We start from the raw sequence: 17,679 nt of genomic DNA, 5'->3' as shown, positions 1-17,679 counted from the left end.
GGAGTGTTACTGACATATAAGGTTTACATATGTAGTTTGGTCTTCATTAATCTGGAAGGTTTCTCTTGGATTCATGGTGTTGGCCAGACTGTGCTGTCAGTGGTAGGTCCTCTGCAGTGTGGGGAGTGAATGAGGTGTTTGAGTTCAGTGGTCAGGTATAGGTCGTGTGGAAAAGGAAAGAAAGGAATGTGTGGTGGACAGATGAGATAGAAAAGAGGCAGTTGAGGAGAACAGAAGGAACTACAAGAAAATGTTAGAGAGAAATATGATGGAGGAGGCAGAGGGATGGGAGAGGAAGTACAGGAGAGCAAGAAGTTGGTTAGGGAAGTAAAGAGAGTGGATGAGGATTTGGGAAGGAAAATATCACCAAAATACCAGAACAAAAACTTTGCTGGAAAGAAGATAAAAGTGAAATAGGGAGGAAAGAGTGACATTTGTAGCATGAAGAGGAGAGATGGGTGCTTGTGAGGGGAATAAGGAGATAAGGGAGGTGTGGAAAGAGGAAACTGTAATGAATAAAAGTGTGGGAGGAGAGCGGAAGTGAGCAGTGTAGGAATAAAGATCAGTGTGGGGCGGCCAGATCCACAGGGAGGCTGGAGAGGGTGAGATAGAGGCAAAGAAGAAGTTAAAGGTAGGAAAGGCCCTGGAGCTGATGGCATAACAGATTATTATTAGTAGTATTTTTAACAACTTCGCCTCTAGCACCGGTTGGCTTTCTTCAGGGGCCTAGTGGTCGGCCCAAGCCCATCATGGCACAGGCAATTTTATAGTGGCGCCATTTATTCCTCCTCATGCTGTGCCCCGGAACTCATTCTTGATTCACTTAGACGGTTTCTTCTAGAGTCCGGGTCTTCAGGACAGCGTGTGGGTAGTCTTGGGCCACTCGGCTGAAGTATGGAGGAGGTGTAGTTGTGGAATGGATATTATGGATATGTAACAGGAACAGGAACAGGGTGAGGTGCCTGAGGGTTGAAGAAAGGCTAGTGTTGTGCTGCTGTACAAAGGGAAAGGAAGCAGAGGTGACTAATAGTTACAGGGGAATAAGTCTACTCAGAGTGGCAGGAAAAGTGTATGGCAGGGTTTTAAATGAGAGGATGAAGAAAGTAACTGTACATGGGCGGTTCTGTGAGAGAAATGAAAGCCAGAGTGGGGGAACTTGGTACAAGGCAGAAAGTGAGAGGTACAGAGGAGTCATTGGTGGCGGACCTGTTTTCAGATGATACAGTACGGTTGGCAGAGAATGAGGGACACTAAAGATGATAGTGGATTCATTTGACAGGGTGTGTAAGAGGAGGAAGCTGAGTGAATGCTGGAAAGCGCAAGGTTATGGTATTTGAGAGGGCGAAAGAGCAGGTCATTGATTTTGCAAAGCCATACAGAGTTAGAGCAGAGAGCACAACAAAGTGTAGGATAAGGTTAGGGGAGGAGAGAGTGGAGGAGGTGACTGAGGTGAAATATTTAGGGACAGTTGTATGTAAGCATGGAAGGTGAGGTGAGGGAAAGAGCAGTGAAGGGCAGACAGGTGGTGGGTGCATTGGGAGAGTTGTGAGAGGAAGAAGTGTGAGCATGGCGGTAAAGGGGAACAAGGAACAGTATTATCCTGCCAACTCTGTCGCATGCATCAGAGACGTGGACATGGAGTGCAGCGCAGCAATCAAGAATACGTGCAGTGGAAATGAGTTGTACAAGAGGTGCGTGTGGTGTGTCAGGATGGCATGGAGGAAGTAATGGAAGTGTGTGTGAGGGGTTTGGTATGGGTTGACAGTGAAGGGGGTGGAGTGTGGAGTGGTGGAGTGGGTGGTGCGCTGAGATGGTTTGGACACATGATGAGAATGGGGGAGAATGAATTTGTGAAGAGTGTATGAGTGAAGGAAGTCCATGGGGGCGCCCGCAGAGGAAGTCGATGGTTCCTTCCAGGAGGTACTTGGGATGAGAAGGGGGCCTGCATGAGACTCACCCAGAGGGACCCCTGGGCTCTGCGCCGTAGGGTGGGCAGGCGATGCACCCCGGCGTATGCCCCATTGATATTGATTTTGTAGCTCCTTATGTAATGCAATATTTAGTTTCTTCATCAGTTAATAATAGCATAAAAGTGAATTACGAATGTATTAAAAATCATTACCAAGCAAACATGACATGCTGAGAGCTGCACCTACAAGTTGTTTTTAAATGTGCACAATTCCTTCCCTCCCAATGAATTCAAAGTCTGGTGATGCCACCGTGTTCAGAACATCTCTGTAACCTGCAAGTTTATTTTTGCACTACCTTAACAATCTCATGAAAAATAGGAATATAAAGCACTAGAAACATTTATATAAGAGACAGACTTCAAATAGTGTCTTATTTTGTAGTTAAAATTTGTTTTTCAAGCCATCCACAGTCCTCTTATTCTCCCGTCCACTGAAGAAGGCACCAAGTAAGAGTTGCAAGGCAGAAGTGTGAGCTACAGAAAAAAGTGGCAAGATGCAGTGTGGAGGGCCAGTTTCTCAAGATGAGCCGGAGCAAGGCTGCCTCAAGCTGCTGTCCAATCAGCGAAGAGATCACCTCAACAGCCGGCAGGCCACAATGGCAATGTTCAGACTACAACAGCGTTCAGGAAAACAAAACTACACACATTTCGCGGCAGCCATGGGTCATTATTGAAACTGAATTATTAGCATTAGAGTTTTACTATGGAGATATACATATATTACCACTGTAGTGAAAGACAGAGTATGGAAGGAAAATCACCAAAATTTGTAGAAGTTTAGTAAAATAAATGTTTGCAATATACAAAAAATCTACAAAAGGTGAAAATGACATCCTGAAACTAAGGTGAAGATATGAAAGCAAAATACCTTGCCTGAAAAGGTGTGTAAAAACCTGCCTGGGTACACAAGTGCCTGAAAAGGTGTGTAAAAACCTGCCTGGGTACACAAGTGCCTGAAAAGGTGTGTAAAAACCTGCCTGGGTACACAAGTGCCTGAAAAGGTGTGTAAAAACCTGCCTGGGTACACAAGTGCCTGAAAAGGTGTGTAAAAACCTGCCTGGGTACACGAGTGCCTGAAAAGGTGTGTAAAAACCTGCCTGGGTACACAAGTGCCTGAAAAGGTGTGTAAAAACCTGCCTGGGTACACAAGTGCCTGAACAGGTGTGTTAAAACCTGCCTGGGTACACTAGTGCCTGAAAAGGTGTGTAAAAACCTGCCTGGGTACACTAGTGCCTGAAAAGGTGTGTAAAAACCTGCCTGGGTACACAAGTGCCTGAAAAGGTGTGTAAAAACCTGCCTGGGTACACGAGTGCAGAGTAACAGCCACACCCTGCAACACTCAGGATGCAAGTAACTGCTGCACCAATAAATGCTCCCGACAACACTACGTAACACTATAGTATAACCGTAAGCCTTAGGAAATATAAAGGCGTAAATCCATAAGCCTTAGAAAATATAAAGTCCGGAAGTAAGAACTGAATCCCCATTGATCCTCAGCCTGGTATCCTCTGAAGCCTTGGCCCGCCTGAGGACTGGAGTCACTCTGCAGACCTAAACTCCTCCACACACTTGGTGGCCTCAGTGAGGGCAGACATCAGCTCAACGTTGCCTTCCTCCATCTGTAAGGAAACAGACATTGATACAAGGTGACTTGCTGCCACTTCTGACTATATTCACCTACTAAGAAATCCCAACACACCCTTGTTTTGGGAGCAGCTGTGTGGTACAGATGGGGCACCAGCCCATACACCCAGGCCAGGGGTAACCTTTAACCTTTAGAGCATAGGTCCCCAACCTGCGGCCCGCGAGCACCCTTGGTGCGGCCCGCGGGACTTTACATCATTCAACATTAGGTGCGGCCTGCCGAAGGGCTCCAGGATCGTTTCTGTGGCCCGCGGTGCAGACTGTGGGCACATGACCAGTTTACAACTTTTTAAATTTCTGCAGTGCTGAGAGCCAATGAGCGTGCGCTGTTAAGCCGGCCAATCAGCGTCCACTATGGCGCACTTTTCGGCTTTATAAGGGGGCTTCGGCCATTCAGTTTTCAGTGTCTCTCCCCTGCTCTAGACGTCCATATATCATATTTTATATTGAAGGTGGTGTTGTTTTTTGGATGTGGCCCACGGGCTGACGGGGAATGGGCAATGCGACCCTCGAGGTCATTTGGGTTGGGGACCTAGGCTTTAGAGGGCTCCACATTTGGGCTCCTGAAATGTCCTGAGCCTGGTGGCTTCAAAGACGGGAGGACAAGAGTGTTTACCCAAACCCTGTCAGAGAACTGGGTAAATTTCCAGAACATCACCTGTGGGACACTGTTGCGCCATGACGGGCTTGGACCGACCACCAGGCCCCTGAAGAAAGCCTACCGGCGCTACAGGCGGAGATGGGGAGGAAAAAAAAAAAAGTCTGAGCAGCGAGAAACTCAGGGCGGTAATGCACAAAAATCAGGATAGTGAGAATTTAGGACCAAGCGCAAAACTGAAGGATCGTGAAACTCGGATTGCGCGAAATTCAAGAGGGCACTGTAGTGGTTACCCTCACTCTGATGCATGGCTGGACCAACTACCTCATTGCCGCGCTTCAAAACTGTCTGCCCCGCCCCCATGGTCCATCTTTACCCAGAGTACCTCTCCACCCAGGGGCACGGACCAACTACCTCATTACCGCGCTTCAAAACTGTCTGCCCCGCCCCCATGGTCCATCTTTACCCAGAGTACCTCTCCACCCAGGGGCACGGACCAACTACCTCATTACAGCGCTTCAAAACTGTCTGCCCCGACCCCATGGTCCATCTTTACCCAGAGTACCTCTCCACCCAGGGGCACGGACCAACTACCTCATTCCAGCGCTTCAAAACTGTCTGCCCCGACCCCATGGTCCATCTTTACCCAGAGTACCTCTCCACCCAGGGGCACGGACCAACTACCTCATTACAGCGCTTCAAAACTGTCTGCCCCGCCCCCATGGTCCATCTTTACCCAGAGTACCTCTCCACCCAGGGGCACGGACCAACTACCTCATTACCGCGCTTCAAAACTGTCTGCCCCGCCCCCATGGTCCATCTTTACCCAGAGTACCTCTCCACCCAGGGGCACGGACCAGCTACCTCATTGCCGCGCTTCAAAACTGTCTGCCCCGTGGCCACCATCTGTCCCTTCCCAGGGCACCCCTCCACCCAGGGCACCCCTCCACCCAGGGCACCCCTCCACCCAGGGCACCCCTCCACCCAGGGCACCTTTCCACCCAGGGCACCCCTCCACCCAGGGCACCAAGAGAACTGAACAAGCCACAGGACCTGCCATTACTCTGCACTACACTGCCAAGGTCCTCGCCACACACATGAACAGACAGTACAGTTGTAGTGCGGCGACTATGCCTGATGAACGAGCCTCCCATAACCCACTTAGCCAGTGTGGTACCTCTTTGGCCGACTCGGTAAGGAGCGGCTCTCCCGTCACGCTGGTCGCGGGTTCAATCCCAGGCAGCCGCCGAATACCCTGATCTTGATTAATTTCTCGTGTGTTTCGATACACACAGAGGACGTGTTGGAAAATAGAGGAAATAGAAAAATAAAATCCCGGGGCATGACAGTTTCATGCAGTTAAGCCTCCAAACACCTGTACCTTCATCTTGGTCCTAAAGGCTTGCAGTCCCAAAGGCTTGGCCTTCTCATGCAATACCTTGAGAGCCATCCCCAAAACCTTGAGTGACTTGGCGAGGATTACAGCATCGTGGACAAAAACAAAGTCAGTGACCTAATATTTGCTCCATAATGAATTTGGCTCACAACTTGCCTAATACCCAGTCCATACAAGTGTTGAGAAAGGCGATGGAGCAAGGATGCAGCCCTGCGTCACTCCCATATTCACAGGGAAGAAGCTGGACACACACCCACACTTCACAACATTCTCAGTCCCACAGTACAGGCCAGTCAACGGTCCCTGCATGAATCCCACAGAGCTGTAGATCCCAGAGTGTCTACATTATCTTGAGACTAACCTAAGCTGCAGGCCTGCTCTTTCAAAACTCACGTCGGCACTCTACCAGCAAGCAAAGTGCTGGGATACAGTCATTTGTTGGCTTACCAGCGGTGAACCCTGACTACTCAGGCCTCTGCAACTTCAGCAGCTGAGTGCGAATGTGCATAAGATATAGACAGGCAAGCACCATGCCTAGCACACTTAGCAGTGTAATGCCATGGTAGTTGCGAGATGGTGCACTAACCTGTGAGGGAGGCTCGGGGCGGAGCTCTTCAGGGATTGGTAGGTAGGTTGGAGGTCATTTGCATTGAAATGGACTTAGACATCCTCAGATAGACCCCTGACAAACCTCTTCTTGTCTCTCCTCAGGAGAACTCGAGTCCTACGCAACCGAGTGGTGGAGTGGTCCCGACTCCTTGGCAGCATATCTCGATATTCTCCAGCATCTCCCCGAGGCAAAACCACTCCTTGATCTAAGGCACTCTCCAATGCACTCCTTTGCAGCTTCAAAAGTTTCACACTTGAATGCATCCCACAAATCTACAGAGTCCTCAAGGGTGCTGAGCACAATTAACCAATTTAAGACTGCCACTGCACACAGGCTTCCCTTGCATTGCAACGGTTTGTTCCACAAGATTTTGCAATTGTCATTGTTTAAGTACCTTTCCCCACTACATGATCCAACTTAAGTACCTTTCCCCACTACATGATCCAACTTAAGTACTTTTCCCCACTACATGATCCAACTTAAGTACCTTTCCCCACTACATGACCCAACTTAAGTACTTTTCCCCACTACATGATCCAACTTAAGTACCTTTCCCCACTACATGATCCAACTTAAGTACTTTTCCCCACTACATGATCCAACTTAAGTACCTTTCACACTACATGATCCAACTTAAGTACCTTTCCCCACTACATGATCCAACTTAAGTACCTTTCCCACTACATGACCCAACTTAAGTACCTTTCCCACTACATGACCCAACTTAAGTACCTTTCACACTACATGACCCAACTTAAGTACTTTTCCCCACTACATGATCCAACTTAAGTACCTTTCACACTACATGATCCAACTTAAGTACTTTTCCCCACTACATGACCCAACTTAAGTACCTTTCCCCACTACATGACCCAACTTAAGTACCTTTCACACTACATGATCCAACTTAAGTACTTTCCCACTACATGACCCAACAAGTACTTTTCCCACTACATGATCCAACAAGTACCTTTTCCCACTACATGACCCAACAAGTACCTTTCCCCACTACATGACCCAACTTAAGTACCTTTCACTACATGACCCAACAAGTACCTTTCACTACATGACCCAACTTAAGTACCTTTCACACCATGATCCAACTTAAGTACTTTTCCCACTACATGATCCAACTTAAGTACTTTTCCCACTACATGATCCAACTTAAGTACCTTTCCCACTACATGATCCAACTTAAGTACTTTTCCCACTACATGATCCAACTTAAGTACTTTTCCCCACTACATGATCCAACTTAAGTACCTTTCCCCACTACATGATCCAACTTAAGTACTTTTCCCCACTACATGATCCAACTTAAGTACCTTTCCCACTACATGATCCAACTTAAGTACTTTTCCCCACTACATGATCCAACTTAAGTACCTTTCCCACTACATGATCCAACTTAAGTACTTTCCCCACTACATGATCCAACTTAAGTACCTTTCCCCACTACATGATCCAACTTAAGTACCTTTCCCCACTACATGATCCAACTTAAGTACCTTTCCCCACTACATGATCCAACTTAAGTACCTTTCCCCACTACATGAACCAACTTAATTACTTTTCCCCACTACATGATCAAAAATAAGAACCTTTCCCCACTACATGATCCAACAAGTACCTTTCCCCACTACATGATCCAACTTTACCTTTCCCACTACATGATCCAACTTAAGTACCTTTCCCCACTACATGATCCAACTTAAGTACCTTTCCCCACTACATGATCCAACTTAAGTACCTTTCCCACTACATGATCCAACTTAAGTACCTTTCCCACTACATGATCCAACTTAAGTACTTTTCCCCACTACATGATCCAACTGGCTCACTTTTAGGACTGGTTCAGTGAACCACCATCCTCTTAGCCCTTACTTGCTCAAGCCAACAAAGTTCTTGACTAGTTTTCAACTAAACATCATGTGGGAAAATATAGGAACTAGGCAGGAACACCACTTAAATCAAAGCAAGAGAGTTACCTGCTGAACAACCTGGCTCCTACCTCAGGATGAGACAAATAGAGTTGGCCAATACTAATTTAGTATTTAAGAATTCCGGAGAACGAAAGGAGAAGTGTTGAGGTCTAGGTAAAAGAAGTCCAGGGAGTAGCTGGCAAGGTCCAATAGGCTCCAAGGTGCTTTGTTGCGGCTAAAGGACTGCACTGGGCAAAGCAAGTTTGCTCTCAGCCTTTTCTTTAAAATATGCTTTTTAATGTATGTCTTGCTGGAGGCCCGACCACGCGACAGGCTTCCCTGATGCATTCCATCCAGGGAGCCTGCCGTCAGTGACGGGTGCAGGGCAAAGCCTACGGAACCCCTGCACCTCGAAGGAGGAATGGCTCCCTAACCCCTCTTTTGTTTAGGGGGTGGCCGGGGTGGTACAGAGGCTGTGCCTGCCCATAGAACCAGGCCTGGGGTTAACCTTCAGAGGGTTCTGTGTGGGGGGGAACATTCAGAGCCTCTCAGACGATGATCGTCTGCCCCACCTATGAAATAAGCTCAGAAGGCAGAGGGTGGACATAGAGGCACTCTCTGAGACGGGGAGGCCTGGCAGTGGCGAGATCAGTGAGGGGGGTACACCTTCTACTGGTCCGGCACGAGCAATGGCTTCCATCTCAAGGGCGTAGCTATGGGCATCTCCAGCCAACTGCTGCCATTTGTGGTTGAGGTTGCTCCGGTTGATGAGCGTACAATGCGAGTGAGGCTGAAGCACACACTGGGCTTCATGTCTCTTGTTGCAGTGTATGCTCCTACTGAGGCAGTGTATGCTCCTACTGAGGTGTGTAACACTGAGGAGATGTTCCACGATGTTCTCGACTCCAGTGCCCTCCCCTGGAACACACTCATGGTCCTGGTCGACTTCAGTACTACAAGTGGCACTGGCTGTGTTGGTCCCCATGGTTCTGGTACTAGGAACATCAACAGCTCTCTCCTGAATTTTGCAAGATCCAGGGGGTTCTGGTACCAGAGACCAGAGCTGCACCGCTGGATTTGGTACAGCGATGCCGTAGGTGTAGCTAAGGAGATTGACCACATCCTCGTAAGTACTCGTTGGAGGATCCTTCAGAACTGCAGGGTTTACCGGAGTACTGAGTTCTTTGCAACTGACCACAGGCTTGTTGTTGCAACACACAAGCTTCATGTCAGGTCAAGAAGGCTGAAAGACTTGGCATGTGCTCAAGACTATGCAGTGACAGTCTCAAACAGTTCAATGTGCTCGGCTCCCTTGAGAACCCTGTAGAACTGTGGGATACCTTCAAATGCGACTCTTCGAGCTGCCAAGGAGTGTATTGGAAAGCGCCCGAGATCTAGGAGTGGGTTTGCCTCGGAGGAGATGCTGGAGAATATTGAGGAGAGACGTGCTGCCAGACACTTGCTGGGAATCGGGACCATTACAGGGCTCTGTCACGTAGGACTAGAGCTCTCCTGAGGAGAGACAAAGAGAGGTATGTCAGGGGTCTTGCTGAGGAAGTCAAGGGACACTTAAATGAGAATGACTTCCAACCTGCTTACCAAGCCCTGAAGAAGCTCTGCTTCAAGTCTCCCTCCCAGGTGAGCGCTATCCAAACAGCTGATGGCTGCCTCGTGTCGGACGTGGAAGGGCAGAGGGCTCGTTGGGCTGAGTACTTTGAGCAGCTGTACATGGCAGACCCTCCAACTGGGCAGCTTCCAGCTACTGGGTTGCAGGTGGCGGATGCCGATCCACCCATTGACGAAAGCCCACTCTCTCTTGACGAGGTCAGAGGCTGTGGCAAAGCTGAGGGGTGGAAAGGTACCTGGCACCTGTAACATTGTTGAGGAGCTGCTCAAAGCTGGATGTGAGGCCATGATCCACGGGTTGAATGCAGTCTTGACTGCTGTATGGCTATCTGGCACTACTACTCCTGACTGGAAGAGTGGACTCTTAGGGGCTATCGCTGGAATGACTATCTGGAAAGGGAAAGGGGACCGCCAAGACTGCAACAACTACTGTGGTATTACACTGCTCAGTGTGCCAGGCAGGGTGCTTGCCCACCTATTGCTAATGCCAATTCGCAGCCAGCTGCTGAAGATGCAGAGACCTGAACAGTCTGGGTTCACGCCCGTTAAGGCAGCAACTGACCGCATCCTAGTGCTTCACGTACTGGTGGAGCGCCGACGTGAGTTTCGACAGGGGATGCTTGCAGCCTATGTCGATCTCAAGAAGGCGTTTGACTCGGTGCATTGCGAGGCACTCTGGGATCTTCTGCGACTCCGTGGGATTCCTGCAAAGACTGTTGGTTTGCTGACTGGCCTGTATTCTGGGACTGAGAGTGCTGTGAAGTGTGGAGGGGGTGCTTGTCCAGCTTCTTCCCCGTGGATGAGGGAGTGAGGCAGGGCTGTCCTTGCCCCATCGCTTTTCAACACTAGTATGGACTGGGTACTGGGCAGAGCTGTGGACCAGAGTCATTGCGGAGCATCCACTGGCAATACCAGGGTCACTGACCTTGTTTTTTACTATGATCCAGTAACCCAGTATCCAGTATGGGGAGGCGGTGGCTGAGTGGTTAGCGTGCCGGCCTCACGTCTGGTGCATTGTCCATGATGTGGGTTCAAATCACTAACCACCTGGAATTTTTCAGTCACCGCCTAGTGGCCTAAGACTACCCACATGCTGTCCTGAAGACCACCTAGCAACCCGGACTCTAGAAGCTGTGCAGCACAAGTGAAATCAAGAATGAGCTACGGGGGGCAGCATGAGCCAATAATAATGGCGTCACTATAAACAATTGCCTGCGCCATGACGGGTTCGGGCCGACCATCAGGCCCATATGAATTAGCCCACCAGCGCTATAGGCCACATGTAAAAAAATATAAATAAATAAAATCCTGGCAAAGTCGCTGGAGGTTTCGGTGATGGCTCTCGAGGCACTACACGAGAAGGCAAAGCCCTTGGGACTTGAGGTCTCCTGGGCTAAGACCAAGGTACAGGTGTTTGGAGGCTTGCTGGATGGAACAGTACAGTCTGTACATGCATGTGGCGAGGACATTGAGATCTCGGAAAATATTACTAACCTTGGTGGTGTAGTTAAAATAACCGGTGAGTCTCGCCATGAAGTCTTACGGTGGATTGGCTTGGCCCACGGTGTTATGGACTCGCTCAACACGAGTATGTGGCGTTGTCAATACCTGTGCAGAAGGACAAAGATCCGGATCTTCCAGTCCCTCGTGCTCCCTGTCTTACTCTGTGGCCGTGAGACATGGACACTAAATAGGGACCTGAAGTGGCGGACTGATGCCTTTGTTAATAACTTATAAGTGTCTACGCAGAATCATGGGATATCGCTGGAATGACTTTGTGTTGAACCGTTGACTGCTCCGTGAGACTCATTGGACATATATTACCTGCATAGTCCGCCAACGCCAACTCCGGCTATACGGGCACGTGGCACGTTACCCTGAAGCTGATCCTGCTCATCAGGTTGTCTCTGTGAGAGACAATCCTGAGTGGAGGAGGCCAAGGGACACCCATGGAGTTTATGGCTTGAGCAAGTCAATATATCCTGCCGGGAGGTACTCAGGATGGGAAGAGGGTTGGCATGGAGACTCGCCCGGAGGGACCCTCGGACTCGTAGGGTGGATGAGGCGATGCACCCCCCAGCGTATGCCCCCACTGATTGATTGATTGAATGTATGAGAATGAGTAAGTTGGGGACACAGGTGTGGAGGCGTGTTCTTGGCACTATCTAGTCTCAAGAAGAGTGCCGGCGATGTTCAATTCACAAAGTTACGAGTGCCACATCAGAACAAAGATTCACAGACGCTCAAAACCTCTGCCCTGCAGTCTTAATCCTGCTGTGGTATTGAATTACCACTTGTTCCCTACTTCATAATTGAGCCTCAGTTAATCAGCAATAATAATAATATACTACATACAAACTGGAAGAATTTCCACAATAACTAACTAATGAGGAGCACAAGCCAGGAGACATCACTTCACTTCACTCCTGCGTTGCCTCCACCCCCGGCGGAAGCCTCCACACATCCTCACTTCTCATTTCATGCCCCTCCAGATCGATCAACTCAACCCAGCCATGAATTACTTGGGTGTCCCCTTGGTGACCTCCTCTCAAGGTTTTCTTCTGCTAAAAAAATACTAAGCAGGATGACATCCGGGAGGCATGCCACGTGGCCATGTAGCCAGAGATGGCGTTCATGGACTAAGCTGGTAACGGCCTTGATTCAGTTTCATCGCTTAGTTGCTGGTTTGACAAAAAGCATTCCAGCAATGCCCCATAATCCTGTGATGGCACTTGGTACCAAAGGCACCAACATGCTTCTCCAAATCTCTATTCAGTCTCCAAGTCTCAGGGCCATACAGTAAGACAGGGAGCAAAGATTCAAATCTTTGTCCGCCTGCACAGGCATCAACACCACCATATCAACACTCACATTGAGGGAGCCCAGAACACCATGAGGGCCATACAGTAAGACAGGGAGCACAAGTATCACAGGCATCAACACCACCATATCAACACTCACATTGAGGGAGCCCAGAACACCATGAGGGCCATACAGTAAGACAGGGAGCACAAGTATCACAGGTATCAACACCACCATATCAACACTCACATTGAGGGAGCCCAGAACACCATGAGGGCCATACAGTAAGACAGGGAGCACAAGTATCACAGGCATCAACACCACCATATCAACACTCACATTGAGGGAGCCCAGAACACCGTGGGCCAGGCCAATCTGTGGCGTGACTTCCTGGTAAGAACCACCATTGTTATGCACTACAATACCAAGCCATGTGAAGCTTTTGGTGACTTCAACATCCTCACCACATGCATGGGGAGGCGGTGGCTGAGTGGTTAGCGTGCCGGCACCGCCTCTGGGAGATCCAGGAGGGACGCAGGTTTGAATCCTGGCCGCCACACAGCTGGGATTTTTCAGTCACCGCCAAGTGGCCTAAGACTACCCACATGCTGCCCTGAAGACCACCTGTCAACCCAGACTCTAGGTTACCTCTCCAAAGAAAGGCTCAAAGACGAGCTCCGGGGGACAGTATGAGCCAAAACAAGATGGCACCACAATAAATATTCGCCTGCGCCACAACGGGCTGGGCCGAACATCAGCCCCCACCATTGAAAAAGCCTAATGGTGCAATAGGACGCAAAAAAAGACTGAGCTGTGTCACCCAGCAAGCCTCCAAATGGCTGAACTTTGGTCTTGGCCCAGGAGGCCTTCAGTCCCAGAGGCTTCACCTCCTCATGCAGCACTTTGAGAGCCGTCACCAGGACCTCCAGCAACTCTGCAAGGAGTGCAGGATCGTCAGCAAAAACAAGATCAGTGACCTTGATGTCACCTACAGATGCTCTACAATGATTTTGATCAACAACTTTGGCCTAATACTCAGTCAATGCAAGTGTTGAAAAGTGATGGAGCAAGGATACAGCCCTGCCTCACTCCTGGAATAACAGGGAAGAAGCCAGAGACATCTCCCCCACACACATCACAGCACTCTCAGTCCCAGGGTAAAGGCCAGTCATCAGGTCAGTAATCCATGTAGGAATCCCATGCATCCGTACATGTCCCAGAGTGCCTCACAATGTACTGGCTCAAAAGATTTCTCGAGACAGATATGGGCTGCAAGCACCCCGTCAAAATTCACATCAGTGTTCCACAATGACGCAAAGTGTTGTGATCCACTCAAAAGTTGACTTGCTGGGCATGAACCTGGATTGCTCAGGTCTCTCAAACTTGAGCAGATGAGATCGAATTCGCATCTGCAGCAGATGAGCGAGCACCTTACCTGGCACACCAAACCACGGTGATTGTTGCAGTCCTGTTGGTCCCCTTTCCAGATAGGGACAACCAACCCCCTTTGTCAGTCAAGAGGAATGGCACTGGACTGCCCACACAGCACACAGCACCACATGCAACCCATGGCTCATGGCTTCACCCCCAGCTTTCAACTTCTCTGCGCTGATGTTGCAGATCCCAGCTGCCTTTACACCCTTCAACTTTTCACAGCCTCTCTCACTTTTGCAGGAGAGGCTGGCGTTTTGTCTATTGGTGGATCAGCAGTGGCCATCTGCAACCCAGCCAGAGGGACCTGTACACTTGGGTACTCTGCTGTGTACGACTGCCAAAGTACTCAGCCCAATGAGCCAGTACACATCTGCATCTGATGTTATCTGCCCATCAGCTGCTCAGACAGTACTCATCTGAGATGTGAATTAGGAGCAGAGGTTCTTCAGAGCTGGAGAGGCAGGTCTAAGGTCGTCTGCATTTTGACAACCCTCAACATCCTTAGCAAGATTAGAGAAACTGCAATAACACACTGAATAGATCATTGGCCTATTTGGGATGCTGCCTGGCTTCTGCTAGGAAGGCTCGGGTTTGATTCCCGGCACTCAGTGGTGTTCATTACGGATCCTTAGCAAGACCTCTGACATACCTCTCCTCAGAAGGGTTCCAGTTCTCCTGTACTGCCCTCAAGTCCCTGGCCAACTTGGCAGCATGACTCTCCTCTATACACTCAAGGCAATGCCACTCCTAGTCCTTGGATGCTCTCCAATGCACCCCTCGGCAACTCTGAGTTTCACATTTAAAGGTATCCCACAACCCTCCAGGATCTCTCAGAGCACCCACTTCAAACCAATTTGAGACTGCCACTGCATACCCCTGAGCACACACCTGGTCTCTGAGCTTCTCAAGATAAGGCTGCAGAGAGTTGCATCTCAAGAATTTCATGGACCTGAAGCATATCCTCAATTTTGTAACAAGAAGTCTGTGGTCAACTGTAATGAACTCAGCAGTGTAAAACCCTACATTTCTGGAGGATCCTCTAACAAGTACTAGCAAGGATGTGATCAATCTCCTTTGCCACACCACTAGTATTGCTGCTCCAAGACCAGCGGCAAGGCTCGCATCTCAGGAACCAGTAATCCTCAGCCTTCTGGGTTTTGCAAAGCTCAGAAGGAGTGAAATGTTGATGTTTCTGGCACAAGAGCCGTGGGGACCAACACATATCACACAGCCATCTCTCTCTGTGCCAGTAACTGCATTAAAGTCACGCACGACAATGAGTGTGTTGTGTCGGGGGCACTGGTCAACTACAGAGTCAAGCTTGGCGTAGAACATCTCTTTCTCCTAAAGTCCACACATCTCAGTAGGGGTGTACACTGCAATAAGAGATATGAAGGCCAGGGAGTGCTTCAACATCACCAGCATCACACACTCAATCCCCAACAACAGAGGACTGCAGTCAGCGAGAAATGGCCACAGCTACTCTCTTGAGACAGGCACCATCGCTGTGGCCCACTACTGATCTCTCCCTCACCAGGTCTCCTCATCTCAGAGCCCCACTATGTTCACTCTCAGCCTCCCGAGTTGTGTTCCACCCAAAATTGACGTCTCTTCTGGGTTCTCGTTCTGTTTTCCTTGGATGGATCATCATCTAGCCTAGTCTATTTTTTCGTTTGTTTTAATTTTTGCCCTTCCTTGAGCTCCCTCCGTTGCTGTAAAAAAATAATATAGACAAGCTGACAAATGAGGCAGTCGCTGATCCTTCGGGGGGCTCAGGATGTTCCAGGCACCCACGCAGAGTCCGACGGAGATCAACATTTTTTGAAGTTTCAGATGCCTGTCTTATGGGATTAGGGGGACAAAACTGTGCTGTGGCATTAGGGGGACAAAACCAATTGTATGTAGTTTGAACAAGGAAAGACATGCTAAGCTTCTGTCTTGGGGGGTATCACTGAGGCATTAGGGGGACAAAACCAATTATATGTAGTTTGAACAAGGAAAGACATGCTAAGCTTCTGTCTTGGGGGTTACAGCTGTGGTGTTAGAAGGACAAAGCCAATTCTATCTAGTTTGAACAAGGAATGACAGGCTACACTTGTCTTGGGGGGTATCACTGAGGCACTTGAAGGACAGAGCCAATTATATCTAGTCTGCACAAGGAGAGGCAGGCTATGTTTCTGTCTTGGGGGTTACAGCTGCAGCATTAGGGGGACAAAGACAGTTCTATCTAGTCTGCACAAGGTAAGGCAGGCTATGTTTCTGTCTTGGGGGTTACAGCTGCAGCATTAGGGGGACAAAGACAGTTCTATCTAGTCTGCACGAGGAGGCAGGCTACACTTGTCTTGGGGGTATCAGCTGAGGCGCTTGAAGGACAGAGCCAATTTTCCTAGTTTGTATGAGAAAAGGCAGGCTATGTTTCTGTCTTGGGGTTACAGCTGCAGCATTAGGAGGACATAGACAGTTATATCTAGTCTGCAAAAGGTAAGGCAGTCTATGTTTCTGTCTTGGGGGTTACAGCTGCAGCATTAGGGGGACAAAGCCAGTTCTATCTAGTCTGCACGAGGAGAGGCAGGCTATGTTTCTTGTCTTGGGGTTACAGCTGCAGCATTAGGGGGACAAAGACAGTTCTATCTAGTCTGCACGAGGAGGCAGGCTATTTCTTGTCTTGGGGTGTATCTCCAGTGGGGCAAACTAGAGCAAAGTTGACTCTGTCCTTACAACATACTAGGTCACTTTTCCCTTGCATTATATTTCTTGTTCATCCTGTGGTGTGTATCTTGACTTTCCCAGTGCAGAACTAGAGCAAAGTTGACTCTGTCCTTACACCACATACTAGGTCACTTTTCCTTGCATTATATTTCTTGTTCATCCTGTGGTGTGTATCTTGACTTTCCCAGTGCAAACTAGAGCAAAGTTGACTCTGTCCCTTACGCCTCCATTCCTTGTTTGCATAAAGCACGACAATGAATTTCCTGACCAGTGGAATTTGAGTTAATGTATTAATAAGTAAAATGGTACATACAGCATCGAGGATAAGCTTGTAGTTGTTCTTTATCATGATGTTGTTGTTACGGATATCCTCCATGGACTGTCTGATCTGCCCGTCCAGGTCAGCCACGTCATCACTCACTTCCTTGCACACAATGTCCTGCTCCGTCTGGTTGCGCTCCAGGTCCTCGAGAACCCTGCAGAGAAAAGACTTGCCTCACCTTATGCAACAGTGAGTGGGTGCTGGACACCCGACATCCGTGGTGCCTCAGTATGATCAGCGGGCCATCGTGAGAAATATGTCAGTAAGTTTGCAGATGATACCAGGATCGGTAGAGTAATTGAGTCGGATCAGGACGCTAGTATTCTCCAGGGTGAACTAAACAGATTGTATGACTGGGCGGATAAATGGCAGATGGAGTTCAATGTAGGGAAGTGCAGTATTCTGAGTGTAGGTAGGAACAACCCCTCATAACTATTGCTTAAATGACAATCTTATGTTCTTTCTTAACACTTGCTACACCTTACACAGACATGAGTGAATAACGGGATCACCGGGCCATGACGAGGAATAAAATGGTGCAATTCTTCATCGCTCTTTGCTTTTGGCAGGAAGGTGAAACCTATCTGGAGGACAAAATGCTCCTCTGGAAAAAGTTGTGAGAGGAACAACTGATACTTGTACAGCAA

At 48.9% G+C, this 17,679-nt stretch overlaps 1 protein-coding gene across 1 annotated transcript in view; it reads right to left on the bottom strand.

Moving 5' to 3' along the window:
- Positions 1 to 2,650: 2,650 nt before the first annotated feature.
- LOC126987452 (paramyosin-like) overlaps positions 2,651 to 17,679 on the bottom strand; it is a 41,337-nt gene continuing 26,308 nt past the window's right edge. Inside the window, exons 9-11 of the mRNA XM_050844417.1 lie at positions 17,024 to 17,186; positions 3,223 to 3,588; positions 2,651 to 3,022 (exon numbers count right to left, since the gene is read on the bottom strand). Of these exons, the coding sequence (XP_050700374.1) occupies positions 3,508 to 3,588; positions 17,024 to 17,186 (244 nt within the window). The 3' untranslated portion in view covers positions 2,651 to 3,022; positions 3,223 to 3,507. The remainder of the gene's footprint in view (positions 3,023 to 3,222; positions 3,589 to 17,023; positions 17,187 to 17,679) is intronic.

The sequence above is a fragment of the Eriocheir sinensis genome, chromosome 64 (assembly GCF_024679095.1).
Source record: "Eriocheir sinensis breed Jianghai 21 chromosome 64, ASM2467909v1, whole genome shotgun sequence".
In the NCBI taxonomy this organism is placed as follows: Eukaryota; Metazoa; Arthropoda; class Malacostraca; order Decapoda; family Varunidae; genus Eriocheir; species Eriocheir sinensis.
Note: the sequence above shows the minus strand (reverse complement) of the source record. Positions and strands in the feature narration are given on the sequence as shown.